This window comes from Lampris incognitus, chromosome 12, assembly GCF_029633865.1.
Source record: "Lampris incognitus isolate fLamInc1 chromosome 12, fLamInc1.hap2, whole genome shotgun sequence".
Classification (NCBI taxonomy): domain Eukaryota; kingdom Metazoa; phylum Chordata; class Actinopteri; order Lampriformes; family Lampridae; genus Lampris; species Lampris incognitus.
Window position 1 is genome coordinate 5575909 of NC_079222.1, and position 15000 is coordinate 5590908.

Sequence of the window (15000 nt, forward strand, 5' to 3'; positions counted from 1 at the left end):
GGGTAGATACTAAGTCTACCTAATATTATATATCGACTTAATATTGATTGGGTAAAATTAATGTTATGATGATCAATGAGGGGAAAAAACTTGATCTTTTTCTTATTTTTCAAACTGTCAAATCATATTGTCTTTCTGGCTGCTTGTGTCCTCAGCCTGGTCCTCATATCCTGGGTCGGACTGGTCACCTGACGGCACATGATGTCCAATGGGTGAGTAAGTTCTTAAAGGGAAAGAATCAGGATTTTCAACATTATGTCTATATGTTGTAGGGGTAACACTCCATTATATATATATATATATATATATATATATATATATCTACACACAAAATCACACAAACACCCCCCCACACACACACACACCTACACGCCTTCACCCGAAATGAGTGAAACACAATTAAATGCAAAGATAGTAATGATTCACTATCTTCATATTAAAATGTGAGGCTCCTCCAGTGACATCACTGAAGGACAAGTCCTCCAATGATGTCATTGGAGGACAATCTCTGAATGTGGAAAACGACAACCCTTACATCCTAGCTTGCCGTTCGTTATACCTTCAGTGAAACAGACTTCATTGTGTACGAAAATGCGAATAATGGGGTGTCCCAGTGGCGTGGCAGTCTGTTCCATTGCCTACCAACATGGGGCTCACCGGTTTGAATCCCTGTGTTACCTCCGGCTTGGTCGGGTGTCCCTATAATTGGCCGTGTCAGCGGGTGGGGAGCCGGATGTGGGTATGTGTCCTGGTCACTGCACTGGCACCTCCTCTGGTTGGTCAGGGCGCCTTTTCAGGGGGGAGGGGGAACTGGTGGAATAGTGTGATCCTCCCACGTGCTATGCCCCCCTGGTGAAACCCCTCACTGTCAGGTGAAAAGAAGCGGCTGGCGACTCCACATCAGTGACGGAAGAAGTATTCAGAACTTTTACTTAAGTAAAAGTAGCAATCCCATAGTGTAAAAATACTCTGTTACAAGTAAAAGTTCTGCATTCAAAATCGTACTTAGTCAGTAAAAGTATACTATAATTATTGATGTAATAATATGTTCATCACATTAATGTTGCAGCTGGTAAATGTGAAGCGAATTTCAGTTACTTTATATACTGCTGGGTCGCTCAGCCTATAAAAATACATCATTATTAGTTAATTTATAATTTGTATTAATAATCTAAATCTGCAAAGTAACTAGTAACTAAAGCTTTCAAATGTGGTGGAGTAAAAAGTACCATATTTCCCTCTGAAATGTAGTGGAGTAAAAGTATAAAGTAGCATAAAATGGAAATACTCAAGCAAAGTAAGATTTACCTCAAAATTGTACTTAAGTACAGTACTTGAGTAAATGTACTTAGTTGCATTCCACCATTGCTCCACATTTATTGGAGGAGGCAGGTGGTAGTCTGCAGCCCTCCCCAGATCGGCAGAGGGGGTGGAGCAGCGACCAGGACGGCTCGGAAGAGTGGGGTGATTGGCCAAGTACAATTTGGGAGAAAAAGGGGGAAACCGCCCCCCCCAAAAAAAGCAAAATGCATGTTCATGATTGGGTTAATTGTAAATTAGCGTTTGTATAAATACGCCAACAATGTAAAGTATGAAGAGATATTTGTTTGTGTGTAGTGAAGTCAAATTTTCTTTGTAGAGAATCAAAGCACAATTTAATCCCAGAGGACTTTACAATCATGCTACGCTCTCCAATACATAAAAATAGATGTGAGTGTTCATGTAAATGTAAATCTTTATGAATGCAACATTAACAATTTTCCTGGAGAAAATGTAAACCTTTTTTTATATTTAACTTTGTAGCATACGGTCAAGAAGTTCCTGAGTTTGGTGCAGCGCTACAACCTTCCCGTCTTCCTTGCTGATCCTGCCAGCTTGGCACTGCTATCCCAGGACTCCTTGCTGCAGAAGGACAGTCTGGTACAGGAGCCCCACTGCACTTTCCTGTGCACAGGACAGCCGATCACCTCCTTTGCCCTGCTGGCCAATCTCTGGAAGTACGATGTGAGTATTTTATCTATATTTGTTAAGTGTGTCTACCCCAGGGTCTACTCCCAGTTGGACGTGCCCGGAAAACCTCCAAAGGAAGGTAGTTCGGGCATCCTAATCAGGTGCCCGAACTACCTCAGCTGGCTCCTTTCGACACGAAGGAGCAGCGGCTCTACTCCGAGCTCCCTCCAGATGTCCGAGCTCCTCACCCTGTCTCTAAGGCTGAGCCCAGACACCCTACGGAGGAAACTCATTTCAGCCACTTGTATCTGCGATCTCATCCTTTCAGTCACTACCCAAAGCTCATGACCACAGGTGAGGGTTGGAACGAAGATTGACTGGTAAATTGAGAGCTTTGCCTTCCGGTTCAGCTCCCTCTTCACCACAACAGTCCAGTACAACTTCTGCATTGCTGCTGTTGCTGCACCAATCCACCTGTCAATCTCCCGCTCCATCCTACCCTCACTCATGAGCAAGACCCCGAGATACTTGAACTCCTTCACTTGAGGCAACAACTCATCCCCAACCCGGAGGGAGCAATCCACCATTTTCCAGTAGAGAACCATGGCCTCAGACTTGGAGGTGCTGACTCTCATCCCGGTCATTTCACACTCAGCTGCAAACCTTTGACCTTTGAGATGAGATGAGATGAGATGAGGGTAATCATGCAAACTACAAGGTATTAGATCAAGAAGAAGATGAGCTATTACTAGAACCCTAACCGTTTAAAGTCAGTAAGAACTACTAAACAAGAGGATATCATTGAACAAATCCTGACCATCACAAACATACTGATAACCCTAACACCTAGTTAACCATGCTTCATTGGTTGCGTTGCTGGAATATACTAATATATGGTGCTAATTAACAGTCTTTTCTCAAAGTTAATCAAGTAGTACATCAAACAGCTGTTTCTATCTCCCTCTGTAGGTTGGCTTCGTGACTGCCGTGCAGGAGAAAGGCTTCGAACTGCTGGTGGTGCGTGGTAAGGATCCACGGCTGGCCAGTATGGATGACCTTTCGGGCGAGGAGATCCCTCTCCACTTCCTGTTTCGCATGCAGTTTCATGTGATCCAGGTAAATAAAGCCAGCCATTGCCAACGACTCTACAAGAATTATTGGGCAAATATGATTTATCAGATTGGTGATCCTTAGATTTTAATAATTCTAGGCTTGTGTAATAATTTAATAATAATAATAATGATTATTATTATTGTTATAATAATTGTAAAAATATTATTATAATTACAATAATTTAACATTAGATTTAGTTGTAAAAAATCTGCCAATTCATGTTAGATTGTAATAGGCTTGATCAGAATTATTCTAAATCAAAATTATATCAAACGAAATGAGATCGAATCTGCTTATATAAGAATAAAATAAATTGCATCTTGTTAAATCAAATCAGATTACATAGAACTAAATTAAGTTAGATATAGAGATTAGATCATAGTAGATTAAATTAGATTACATCATATTTGATTAAACTAAATCATTTAAAAAGAGAGTAGCTCAAATGAGATTGTTAGATATAAAGTGATGAGAGTCTAGTCATATTACTAAGGTTTAGGAGTCAGATTTGATGTTAGATTAAATCTGACAAAATAAAATGAGTAACTCAGAATAAGTTTAGGTTATTTTGGGTGATATCAGATTAGATTAGATAAAATAATCTCCACGTTGAAAAAAAAAATCCCATTAGATTCAGTTCAGAGTTAATTCAGATTTGAATTGGCCATTTAAATTTAGGATCAAATGGACGTAAACTACATTCAGGATTAAACTAAAGCCAGTTTTGGACTTGGTGGTTTGTCTTTCCTCTCTGCTGTCCTTGTAGGTGGTCCTGTTGTATGAGCGCAGTGGAAACTACCTCTGGCATGGGGCACTTCGCCTCAAACCCAATGCTGACCCGAACTTCGCCCCCTACAGGAAGCTGGACTACGGACACCATGCTGGGGCCTATGACAGGTCTGGTGTACCATCTGGAAAAATCAGAACAGATTTTAAATCCCTTAATAGGAAAATTACATGTTTTTGATAGAAAGCTGAGACAAGGAAGAGCTTCTTGATGGGAATTCATGTTTTCTTTTAAAAGGAACTGTTGTGTTTGGCATGAATTTTTTTTAAACTTTATCTTAAACTAAGTTTATACATGTTGTTTAAAAAATAAAAGCAGACAAGTGAGGCTATACTACATATGCTAAGATGAAAATTGTAATCTTAAACAGTAATTAAAAAACAGCTGAATAAAAGACGGCACTTTTGAAAGGGCAGTTAACTAATATGAAAACTCGTTTGAAAGAATGCCAGATATTTAAAGTTATTCCATATAGAATTCTTTTATTTATTTATTTATTTATATTTTGACCCCCCCCCCCCATTTTCTTCCCAATTGTACCTGGCCAATCAGCCCACTCTCTGAGCCGTCCCGGTCTCTGCTCCACCCCCTCTGCTGATCCGGGGAGGGCTGCAGACTACCACTTGCCTCCTCCCATACATGTGGAGTCACCAGCCGCTTCTTTTCACCTGACAGTGAGGAGTTTCACCAGGGGAATGTAGTGAGTGGGAGGATCACGCTATTCCCCCCAGTTCCCCCTCCCCCCCAAACAGGGGCCCCGACTGGCCAGAGGAGGCGCTAGTACAGCAACAAGGACACATACCCACATCCGGCTTCCCACCTGCAGACACGGCCAATTGTGTCTGTAGGGAAGCCCGACCAAGCCGGAGGCAACACGGGGATTCTAACTGGCGATCCCCGTCTTGGTAGGCAACGGAATAGACCATTGCCTACCAACCGGAATAGACAGCCGGTCCAGTGCCAGCTCTCCCAGCCAGACACCTTCGACACACCTCCCCCCACTCCACACGACGACGCTAAAAACACAGTCAGTCACAGTTTCCTCTTTGGGCGCAGTTCTGGTCAGGGCCGTGGTTCTTCGGCCCACAGGACGCCGCAGACCAAGCTCTCCCTGCCGATCCAGCGCCAGCTTTCCCAGCCATCAAACGAAGACAAACTTGGATGCAGACGTGGACAAAGACACTGCATGGACGGTGCTGGGTGAGGCCGCTGCAAACGTGACTTTGCTCCGCCGTCTTCCCACACCGGTACCGGGTGAGGCCGCTGCAAACGTGAATTTGCGCCGCCATCTCACTCAAAGAAAGCTACATAGTTGGACTCTAAAACCCTTAGTTTGGATTCCAGCTAAGCTGCAAAGAGTACTATATTTTTAAAGGTGTAAAGATGAATCCAAGAGGGTAATTTTAGAAGTCTGTCAGGTTTTCAAAATGCTTTCGTATTCCAGGCCAGAGCTGGTCCTGACAACTCTGGATGGGTTGGACATTCGGATCCCGAGGAACTTGTCACAGTTCCTGGCAGAGCGCAGTAGGTCTCGATTCCTTGAATGCCGTTACAGAGAGGCCAGGAACTTTTACCAGGTAAGAACAACACACCCACTTAAATGGACGGGCCTGACTGTTGTACTGCATGATAGTAGTACTAAATGACTGTAGTATTATATGGCTGCAGATCTTTGACTGTAGTAGTGACTGTAGAACTACATGAGTGCAGTATAATAGGACTGTCGTACTGCATGATAGTAGTAAGCTAGCAGATTTTTATTTATATGGCACTTTTAAAAACATGCAGTTACAAAGTGCTTTACACTTCATACACGAAAAATTAATAAATACATAAAATAAATTGAACTAAATGACTGTGGTATTATATGGCTGCAGAACTGTGACTGTAGTAGTGACTGTAGAACTACATGAGTGCAGTATAATAGGACTGTCGTACTGCATGATAGTAGTACTAAATGACTGTAGTATTATATGGCTGCATAACTGACTGTAGTAATGACTGTAGAACTACATGAGTGCAGTATAATATGACTGTAGTACTGCATGATAGTAGTACTAAATGACTGTAGTATTATATGGCTGCAGAACTGTGACTGTAGTAGTAACTGTAGAACTACATGAGTACAGTATAATATGACTGTAGTACTGCATGTATGACTGTAGCTCTGCATGACTGGTATTATATGAATGTGATGCTATCTGACTGTAGTATTGAATCTATGTAGTACTGCATAACTAATGCTACATCTCTATACACGGGTTTCCCTCCGTTTTTCTGACCCAACTGTCTTATTACATGTGTGAACTTTGACCCTTTTAATTCTTCTTGCTATTTTATTTTCCATGTTTTATCTCGTCATTTCTTGTTTAATCTGTCTTTCTTATTTGATGCCTTTTTACGCCTTATGTACTTTGTGTTGCCTTTCGTCTATGAAATGTGCAAAACAAATAAATTTGCCTTGCCTTTCCAGCTGTACCCGGACGATTCGTCTCCAGAAGCGACAGATTTCAGACTCAAAGCCAAAGCCCTGCTTCACCTCGCAGCCAGGACCCTGAACCGGCTGGGAGTCCCCTTCTGGCTCAGCAGCGGTACCTGTTTAGGTATTAAACTGTACTAAGCAATACTACACAGTGCTTCTTAATACTACGCAGCACTACACAATAATATTCTCAGTTCAGTTCAATTGGGGCGGCAAGGTGGTGCAGTGGTTAGTACGGCTGCTTCACAGCAAGAAGGTCCTGGGTTCGAGCCCCGGGGTAGTCCAACCTTGGGGGTCATCCTGGGTCGTCCTCTGTGTGGAGTTTGCATGTTCTCCCCGTGTCTGTGTGGGTTTCCTCCGGGTGCTCCGGTTTCCTCCCACAGTCCAAAGACATGTAGGTCAGGTGAATCAGCCGTACTAAATTGTCCCTAGGTGTGTGTGTGTGTGTGTCCTGTGATGGCCTGGCGGCCTGTCCAGGGTGTCTCCCCGCCTGCCGCCCAGTCACTGCTCGGATAGGCTCCAGCATCCCCGCAACCCTGAGAACAGGATAAGCGGTTTGGATAATGGATGGATGGAGTACACAATAATATACTGTATTGCACAATATCATGTTGCACTACACAGTACTATACTGTACTATACAATACTGTGCTGTCTCAAAAATCTTACTGCATTTATCATCAAACCCAACAAAGAATTTCACTTGGTTTGCAAACGGGACTTATCGTCGGCTTCCAAGGTTTGATTCCCAGTCATGGTTTCCCAGTGTCTCTAGAGCCTTGTAGGCCCCCTGTGAGTCTCATTATTCTTTTATGTTTCTCACCCTCAATTCCCTCAAATCTCCACCCCTGCTGCCGATCCCCACATTGGCAGAGGGGGTGGAGCAGCGACCAGAATGGCTCAGAAGAGTGGGGTAATTGGCCGGATACAATTGCTGCCCCTCCCCCTCTGCCGATTCGGGGAGGGCTGCAGACTACCACACGCCTCCTCCGATACACGTGGAGTCGCCAGCCGCTTCTTTTCACCTGACAGTGAGGAGTTTCCCCAGGGGGACGTAGCGCATGGGAGGATCACGGGGGGGGGGGCACAGGGGATTGCTGGGGCACGGGGATTCAAACCAGCAATCCCCGTGTTCGTAGGCAACAGAATAGGCTGCTACGCCACCCGGACACCCCGTAAACATATTCTTTTACTCGCTGTAGGCTGACGTAGGAATTGTATCATTCTCTACTCACTCTCTTCCCTCCTTCTCTGTTACTCTCATTGTCTCCTGCCTCTTGCAGGCTGGTTCCGGCAGTGTGGTATAATTCCCTACAGCAGGGACGTGGACCTGGGAGTCTTCATCTCAGACTTCCGGCCAGACGTCATCTCAGCGTTCCAGAATGCTGGGCTCCCTCTCAAACACAAGTTTGGAAAGGTAGTGCCAGCGGTATCTGGTTAAACTGTTTTGTCTTAATGGTTTTTCTTTTAATGGTTGGTGCTAATGAATGCTAACTGCACTCGCTAGGTTTGATGAAGACGCAGTTATGCTAATAGACTAGACTGTGGCAAGCAGTATTTGACAGTTTCTAAGCAGAAAACAAATTTGCCCAGTTTCCGGCAAATGGTTTAAAATGGTATAAACGAAGAATGGCACAGCATGGTCGGCAGACTACCCTGTGGCTAACAGCCCCCACCCAGGTGCCGAGGGTTAATAGCAAAGCTAACTAACAAACTTCTTAAGTGTCTTTTGTTTTCTGTTTGTCTACCCATCTACCTCTCTATTTGTCTGCCAGGTGGAGGACAGTCTTGAATTATCGTTCCAGGGTCACGATGTTAAACTCGACATTTTCTTTTTCTACGAAGATGGAGAGATTATGTGGAATGGAGGAACGCAGGCCAAAAGTGGAAGAAAGTTCAAGTACTTATCTATTCATCTCTTTACCTATCTGTTCTTTTCTATAGCGTAGCATAATGTAATATAGATTACTATTTTAAAGCATGATATATGTACACATTCCATTCTCCATTAGGCTATTTTATGCTAGCTGAGGCTAGCATAAAATAGCAATTGTAGCATTATGCTCTGTCCAGAGAGGGATAAAAATGTGAATATATGCTTCCTTTTAGTGAGCTAGTAATCCAGGCCAGGAATTTTAATTTATTTCTTAATAATTAAAGACTGATTTAATTTGATCTCTCTCTCGCTCTCTCTCTCTCTCTAATTTGATCTCTCGCTCTCTCCCTCCCTCTCTCTCTCTCTCTTTCTCTCTCTCTCTCTCTCTGTAGATACGTCTTCCCTTGCTTTACCCTCTGCTGGACAGAACTCTTGGAGTTGAAGGTTAGAGTTCCATGCCAGACACGGGACTATGTGGAGGCCAACTATGGTCCATCCTGGGACGTCCCAGTACGGAACTGGGATTGGAAGACTTCACCGGGTAACGTGCTTGACAACGGTCGCTGGCCTCCCCATGAATGGGACCAGGTCATCCAGGTCTACTGATTGGAAGATCACTGTGTTGTGTTTTTAGTTTTTTCCACAACATGTTGGTCCACATTGGATGTTTCCCATTTTTTTCATCAGGGGGAATCTGGAATCCTGGAAATCTGTTCAAGGGTCACAAGACTGTGATGGTAATGGGCTGCTGCTCCCAACAGCAGAGGACTACATTTATACTGGGCAGCTCCCAGCAGTAAACGGTAGAAGACTGTGGTTGCACTGAGTACTTTGCAGTGGTCAACAGTAGGAGACTGGCTGTACTGGGCAGCTCCCAGTGGTCAAAAGTAGAACTGTTGAGATACTGCTACTGCTGGGTGAACATCTCACATAAAACTAGTAGAAAGACGTACTTTGTCCCCTTCCAAAAGGAACACTAATTCCTCTTAAGCAGGAATTATACAGAATTTGTAAATCAGAAGATAATGTGTTTTCAATCTGTTTGGAATTATGGGGAAAATTAACAGTGAATTTTGAGAAGCACCAGTGAAATGCTTCAGGGATTTAATTTTTTTTTTCTTTTTGATTTTGAGATTCGGAAGGCAAAGCTCTCAATTTCCCAGTCAGTCTTCGTTCCAACCCTCACCTATGGTCATGAGCTTTGGGTGGTGACCGAAAGGGTGAGATCATGGATACAAACGGCTGAAATGAGTTTCCTCCGTAGGGTGTCTGGGCTCAGCCTTAGAGATAGGGTGAGGAGCTTGGACATATGGAGGGAGCTCGGAATAGAGCCGCTGCTCCTTCGTGTTGAAAGGAGCCAGTTGAGGTGGTTTGGGCATCTGATCAGGATGCCCCCTGGGGGCCTTCCTTTGGAGGTTTTCCGGGCACGGCCAACTGGGAAGAGACCCCGGGGTAGACCCAGAACTCGCTGGAGGGACTACATGTCCAATCTGGCCTGTGAATGCCTTGGGATCCTTCAGGAGGAGATGGAGGGTTATCCAACGGATATGAGAATGAGAACATTCACAGACGAGCTGGAGGGTGTTGCTGGGGAGAAGGACATCTGGAGTGCCCTACTTAGCTTGCTGCCACCGTGACCTGACCCCGTAGAAGCGGCTGAAGATGAATGAGTGAATGATTTTGAGATACTTTATTGATCCCCATGGGGAAATTGTGCTCTGCATGTAAGCCATCCTAGCTGTGTGGCTAGGAGCAGCTGGCAGCCGCCGTGCAGCACCTGGGGACCAACTCCAGTTCGTCTTGCCATGCCTCAGTCAGGGACACAGACAGGAGTATTAACCCTAACATGCATGTCTTTTTGATGGTGGGGGGAAACCGGAGCACCTGGAGAAATCCCACCGCAGACACGGGGAGAACATGCAAACTCCACACAAAGGACGACCTGGGATGGCCCCTAAGGTTGGACAACCCCGAGGTTCAAACCCAGGACCTTCTTGCTGTGAGGCAACAGTGCTAACCACTGCGCCACCGTGCTGCCCAAAAAATGTGTGGTTAATGTTTAAAGATTTTGACGATCACCTAGAAAAGTTCGAACACTACTGTACTGGAGCGTTTTTGTAGAAAAACGTGGACTTTCTCAGTTGATGCAGAAAACTGGATGTTCACAATACTTTGAATACTTTTTAAGACAACTGTGATTACTTAATTTGTCACTATACCTGTTAGCATAGCAACAACAAATAAGATTCTTAGATAAGAGGATTCAGTAGCTGTCCTGTGCATGTGCACGCAGATGCTAAAAATGGTACATGCTGATACTTCAGCAAACTGCTGAAATCTGCACAAGGTTTTCTTTCCAAAGCATGTAGCACAGAAATTTTTGTCAAAACCTTTCACAATTTCAGACAAAACTGGAATTTAGCGAGTTTTGTTTTACTTTATCACATTTTTTTTACACTGTATACAGCTCTAAAGGGATTCTTTGTCTTAAAATATTTGTTTTAGGGTGCTTTTTTAGATTTCTGTCTTTATTTTTTGTGTATTTATATTATATTTATTAAAGGTCCATGAATGTTCAACCATTCAGATATTCCCTTTTGGTTTGAAATCAACTCTGCCCCTTTAAAAATCACTGGCCAGTTTTTATCCAGCTCAGAAATTGTACTTGGAAGTGTTTTATTTAAAAAGGATTGTTTCCATTTTGAAAAGCTCTTCCATGAGATTTAGATATCATTTTATAATGGAGTCCAGTAAGCGGATGTGGTGGAGTTTGGGTGCAGCATAGGAGGAAGCCCTGGCACCCATCGTGCTGAGGTTGATGGCTGGTGGTGCTGCTGGTGAAGACGGCAGGGGGCGAGATGGAGTGTAAGTCTGAAGGAGGTCTGTGAGATAAGCAGGGGATAGATTTTGAAGGGCTGTGAATGTTAATAATACAATTTTAAAACTAATCAACCATGATACAGGAAGCCAGTGTAATTAAATCAGCAGGGGAGACAAATGGTCAGTGGACTTTGAATGTGTAATAATCCTACATAAACCTCCTCTTTGGCCTTCCTCTTCTCCTCTTCCCTGGCAGCTCCATGTTCAGCATCCTTCCCCCAGTATACCCAGCATCTCTCCTCCACACATGTCCAAACCATCTCAATCTTGTCTCTCTTGCTTTGTCTCCAAACCGTCCAACCTGAGCTGTCCCTCTAATATACTCGTTCCTAATCCTGTCCTTCCTCATCACTCCCCATGAAAATCCTATCATCTTCAACTCTGCCACCTCCAGCTCCACCTCCTGTCTTTTCATCAGTGCCACTGTCTCCAAACCATATAAGATAGCTGGTCTCACTACCATCTTCTAAGCCTTCCTTTTGACTCTTGCTGGTACCCTTCTTCTCCACCCTGCCTGCACTCTCTTCTTCACCTCTCTTCCACACTGCCTCTGGACATGCCTCCCCCCTCTTCTTCTTCTTCGCCCAACAGTAGCATATCTGATTTACAATCCGCATATTTGATTTGGCAAAGGTTTTATGCCGGATTCTCTTCCTGACGCAACCCTCCCTATTTATTAGGACCAGCACTAAGAATGCACTGGCTTGTGTATCCTCAGTGGCTGGGTTAAAAAAAGCGTGCTACATAAATAAAGTTTATCATTATTATTATTATTATCCCCCCCGCCCTCTAAAATACTGCTCTCTTTGCTGTAGCCTAGACTAAATTTGGAGGTTTGTGGGTCGTGTTTGGGTGGCCAGTTAACGCATTTTAGCGGGTCGGGTGGGGCGGATTGGCTCTCATAACAGGTTGGTTGGGTGTAGCTATTAAAAAACCCTGACCTGCGCATCACAACAAGGACAGCGTCATCACCTTGCACCATGACGACCATTTTGGTAGAAGTTGACTGTCAGGAGCCTTCTCACTCGGTCTGTTGTCCTCCTCACAGATCTGAATTCGTCTCCCCTTGCAGAGCCCCCTCCTGGAGATGAAGCTGTAGTGCTTTGATGTGGCTGTATGCTATACAGTGACATGTTCAGTATAAAAGAGCAAGTATGTAACAACCAGTGGCGGCTGGCCAGTAGAGGGCGCTGGGGCGCCGCCCCCTTCAAATATCAAGAGCTGAAAATCTACTTAAACACATTACATATAATTTAGTCGTATAACGCAAATAATGATGAAATAAAAGTGTTTTCAGTCTGTGAGCGCCTGTCAGCAGCATTAAATATTGGTTCAAATGGTGTTTGGTTGATTTCTGTCTGAATACATATACTTCCTGTCTGAATACATATACTTCCTGTCTGAATACATATACTTCCTGTCTGAATACATATACTTCCTGAGTGAGGGGCGCCGGCCAAACCATACCTTATGTAAGCCCTCAAACTTGTGGTGAGTAGGTGACCTGAGGCTGCTGTCTGATTGGTTTCTCCAGGTTTTCCAGGGGGCGCAGTTCTGTGCTGCCCCAGACACTCCCACTTTTATTGGCAGTGAATTGGTATTGTTTTAATGTTTTTTTTGATCTAATATGATTGGGCAATTCTCGTGGCTGTCAATCATGTTCCCGCCCACCACTACGCCTTGTCCTGACTGTCAATCATCCACCGTCTACGAGCCCTGATAAAATCCATAGGCCACATGGTCCTTCTGAATAACTCTGTGACTGTGTGGACATTAAAGCAGCTGTCAGGTGTGCTGGGCCAAGGTCAGTTGCCCCCCCCCCCACACACACACACACAAATAATTTTTGAGCACCAGCCGCCACTGGTAACAACTCCACTATAATTAGGGCAATCAGCATATAGAGTCTCTGGGTATTCTATGGACTCTGTCTGACCTGTATTCTGTGTTCTGATTTTATCTCCTCTAGGTACTCAAAAAAAGCGAGGGAACAAAGTCCTCGCTACTGCTGCTATCTCGGTGGCCATGTTGTTATGGCAGCCAGATAAACAAACTAGCTAAACACGGGCGTATCGTTTTTATTGGGAAGCTGAGGGTCACGGCGTGGGAAGATTAGAAAAGGCCTGTGTAGGCGCTAGCTAGCTAGCTAGCCAGTAACGTTAGCTTGCTAACTTAGTGTAAACTACTAATAAGACACGTTAGCCCGTAGCTAACGGGTCTGGCCCTTTAGCCGAGCGGTTAGTGACGTCGCCTTGTGGTGCAGTACACCCTGTATCGAATCCCGCACCGGGCAGGAAAATAACCGGTTACGCTAGCTAGCTAGCTAGCCAGTAACGTTAGCTTGCTAACTTAGTGTAAACTACTAATAAGACACGTTAGCCCCTAGCTAACGGGTCTGACCCTTTAGCCGAGCGGTTAGTGACGTCGCCTTGTGGTGCGGTACACCCCGTATCGAATCCCGCACCGGGCAAGAAAATAACCGGTTATACTAGCTAGCTAGCCAGTAACGTTAGCTTGCTAACTTAGTGTAAACCAGTGTTTCTCAACCCAGTCCTCAAGGAACCCCTATCCTGCATATTTTCTTTGCAACCCTGAATTAGGTACCTGTTTGTAGTTATTCAGCCAATCAGCAATGAATTTTTGTCAGATGTTGCACACCTTGCATAATTAAGTGCTGCGAGATGATTGGTCGAGTAAGTACAAGCAGGGATACCTATGCAGGGTTACAATGAAAATCTGCAGGATAGGGGGTCCTTGAGGACTGGGTTGAGAAACACTGGTGTAAACTACTAATAAGACACGTTAGCCCCTAGCTAACGGGTCTGACCCTTTAGCCGAGCGGTTAGAGACGTCGCCTTGTGGTGCACTACACGCCGTATCGAATCCCGCACCGGGCGAGAAAATAACCGGTTACACTAGCTAGCTAGCCAGTAACGTTAGCTTGCTAACTTAGTGTAAACTACTAATAAGACACGTTAGCCCCTAGCTAACGGGTCTGACCCTTTAGCCGAGCGGTTAGTGACGTCGCCTTGTGATGCAGTACACCTCGTTATCGAATCCCGCACCGGGCAAGAAAATAACCGGTTACGCTAGCTAGCTAGCTAGCCAGTAACGTTAGCTTGCTAACTTAGCAAGTCAGAGTTGGATAAAATGAACCTACACCGAGGTTTCCCGGCTGTCTTCTTTATGGAGGCGTTTCTCTTGGTCCAGGTGTTTATATGGCTCTTAACGGCCCAAAGGTTCGACATTAATTCAGCAGCGTCCAACACACTGTCCAACACACTTTGAGAGGTGTGTTATGGCGTTAAACTACTTGTGATGTTTTGTTGTACTCTTATGGAAGGACTGCATTGAATGAGTAGCCTGACAACATGAAAATAGGCTCCTTGGTTAATGTGCACTTTTATTTCTCCTCTGAAGGGATGCCTGTATTACTGACATGAGGACTCCAGCGAAAACACCATCTTGTTTCAGTAGATATTAGTTTTATTGTTTGTGTTTTTGCTTTTACTTTAATCACTGATTTGAAATACATGTGTGACTTCTGTAAGGGTATACATTGTTTTAGTGTGCACACATTTTATTTGGTGTATTTTGTTTTACATATACTTTTAACACAGTAAAAGTTGAGCAGCTCTTGTAATGGGGAATGAGGCAGCCTGCCACTATGTGTGTGTGTGTGTGTGTGTGTGTGTGTGTGTGTGTGTGTGTGTGTGTGTGTGTGTGTGTGTGTGTTGCCTGTGCCCTGTGCTACTTTCATAGAATAAATGTGCAGATCCTGATCCTGGTGTGACTGGTGTTCTTCAGTCTGTGAGCAGCCACCATACAGCCACAACTGGACCAACTCCACTAAGACCAAAACACTGTCGCCAACAGGTCGGGTCACCTGATCAGGTTTCAGACCTCGCTACC

The 15000-nt window shown here is 44.5% G+C and overlaps 1 protein-coding gene across 1 annotated transcript in view; it reads left to right on the top strand.

Moving 5' to 3' along the window:
* The window catches only part of fktn (fukutin), a 12922-nt gene extending 2150 nt beyond the window's left edge, over positions 1-10772 (top strand). The window contains exons 2-10 of the mRNA XM_056291181.1: positions 156-212; positions 1804-2025; positions 2920-3066; positions 3830-3960; positions 5295-5427; positions 6324-6453; positions 7616-7749; positions 8108-8277; positions 8601-10772. Of these exons, the coding sequence (XP_056147156.1) occupies positions 156-212; positions 1804-2025; positions 2920-3066; positions 3830-3960; positions 5295-5427; positions 6324-6453; positions 7616-7749; positions 8108-8277; positions 8601-8814 (1338 nt within the window). The 3' untranslated portion in view covers positions 8815-10772. The remainder of the gene's footprint in view (positions 1-155; positions 213-1803; positions 2026-2919; positions 3067-3829; positions 3961-5294; positions 5428-6323; positions 6454-7615; positions 7750-8107; positions 8278-8600) is intronic.
* Positions 10773-15000: the final 4228 nt, after the last annotated feature.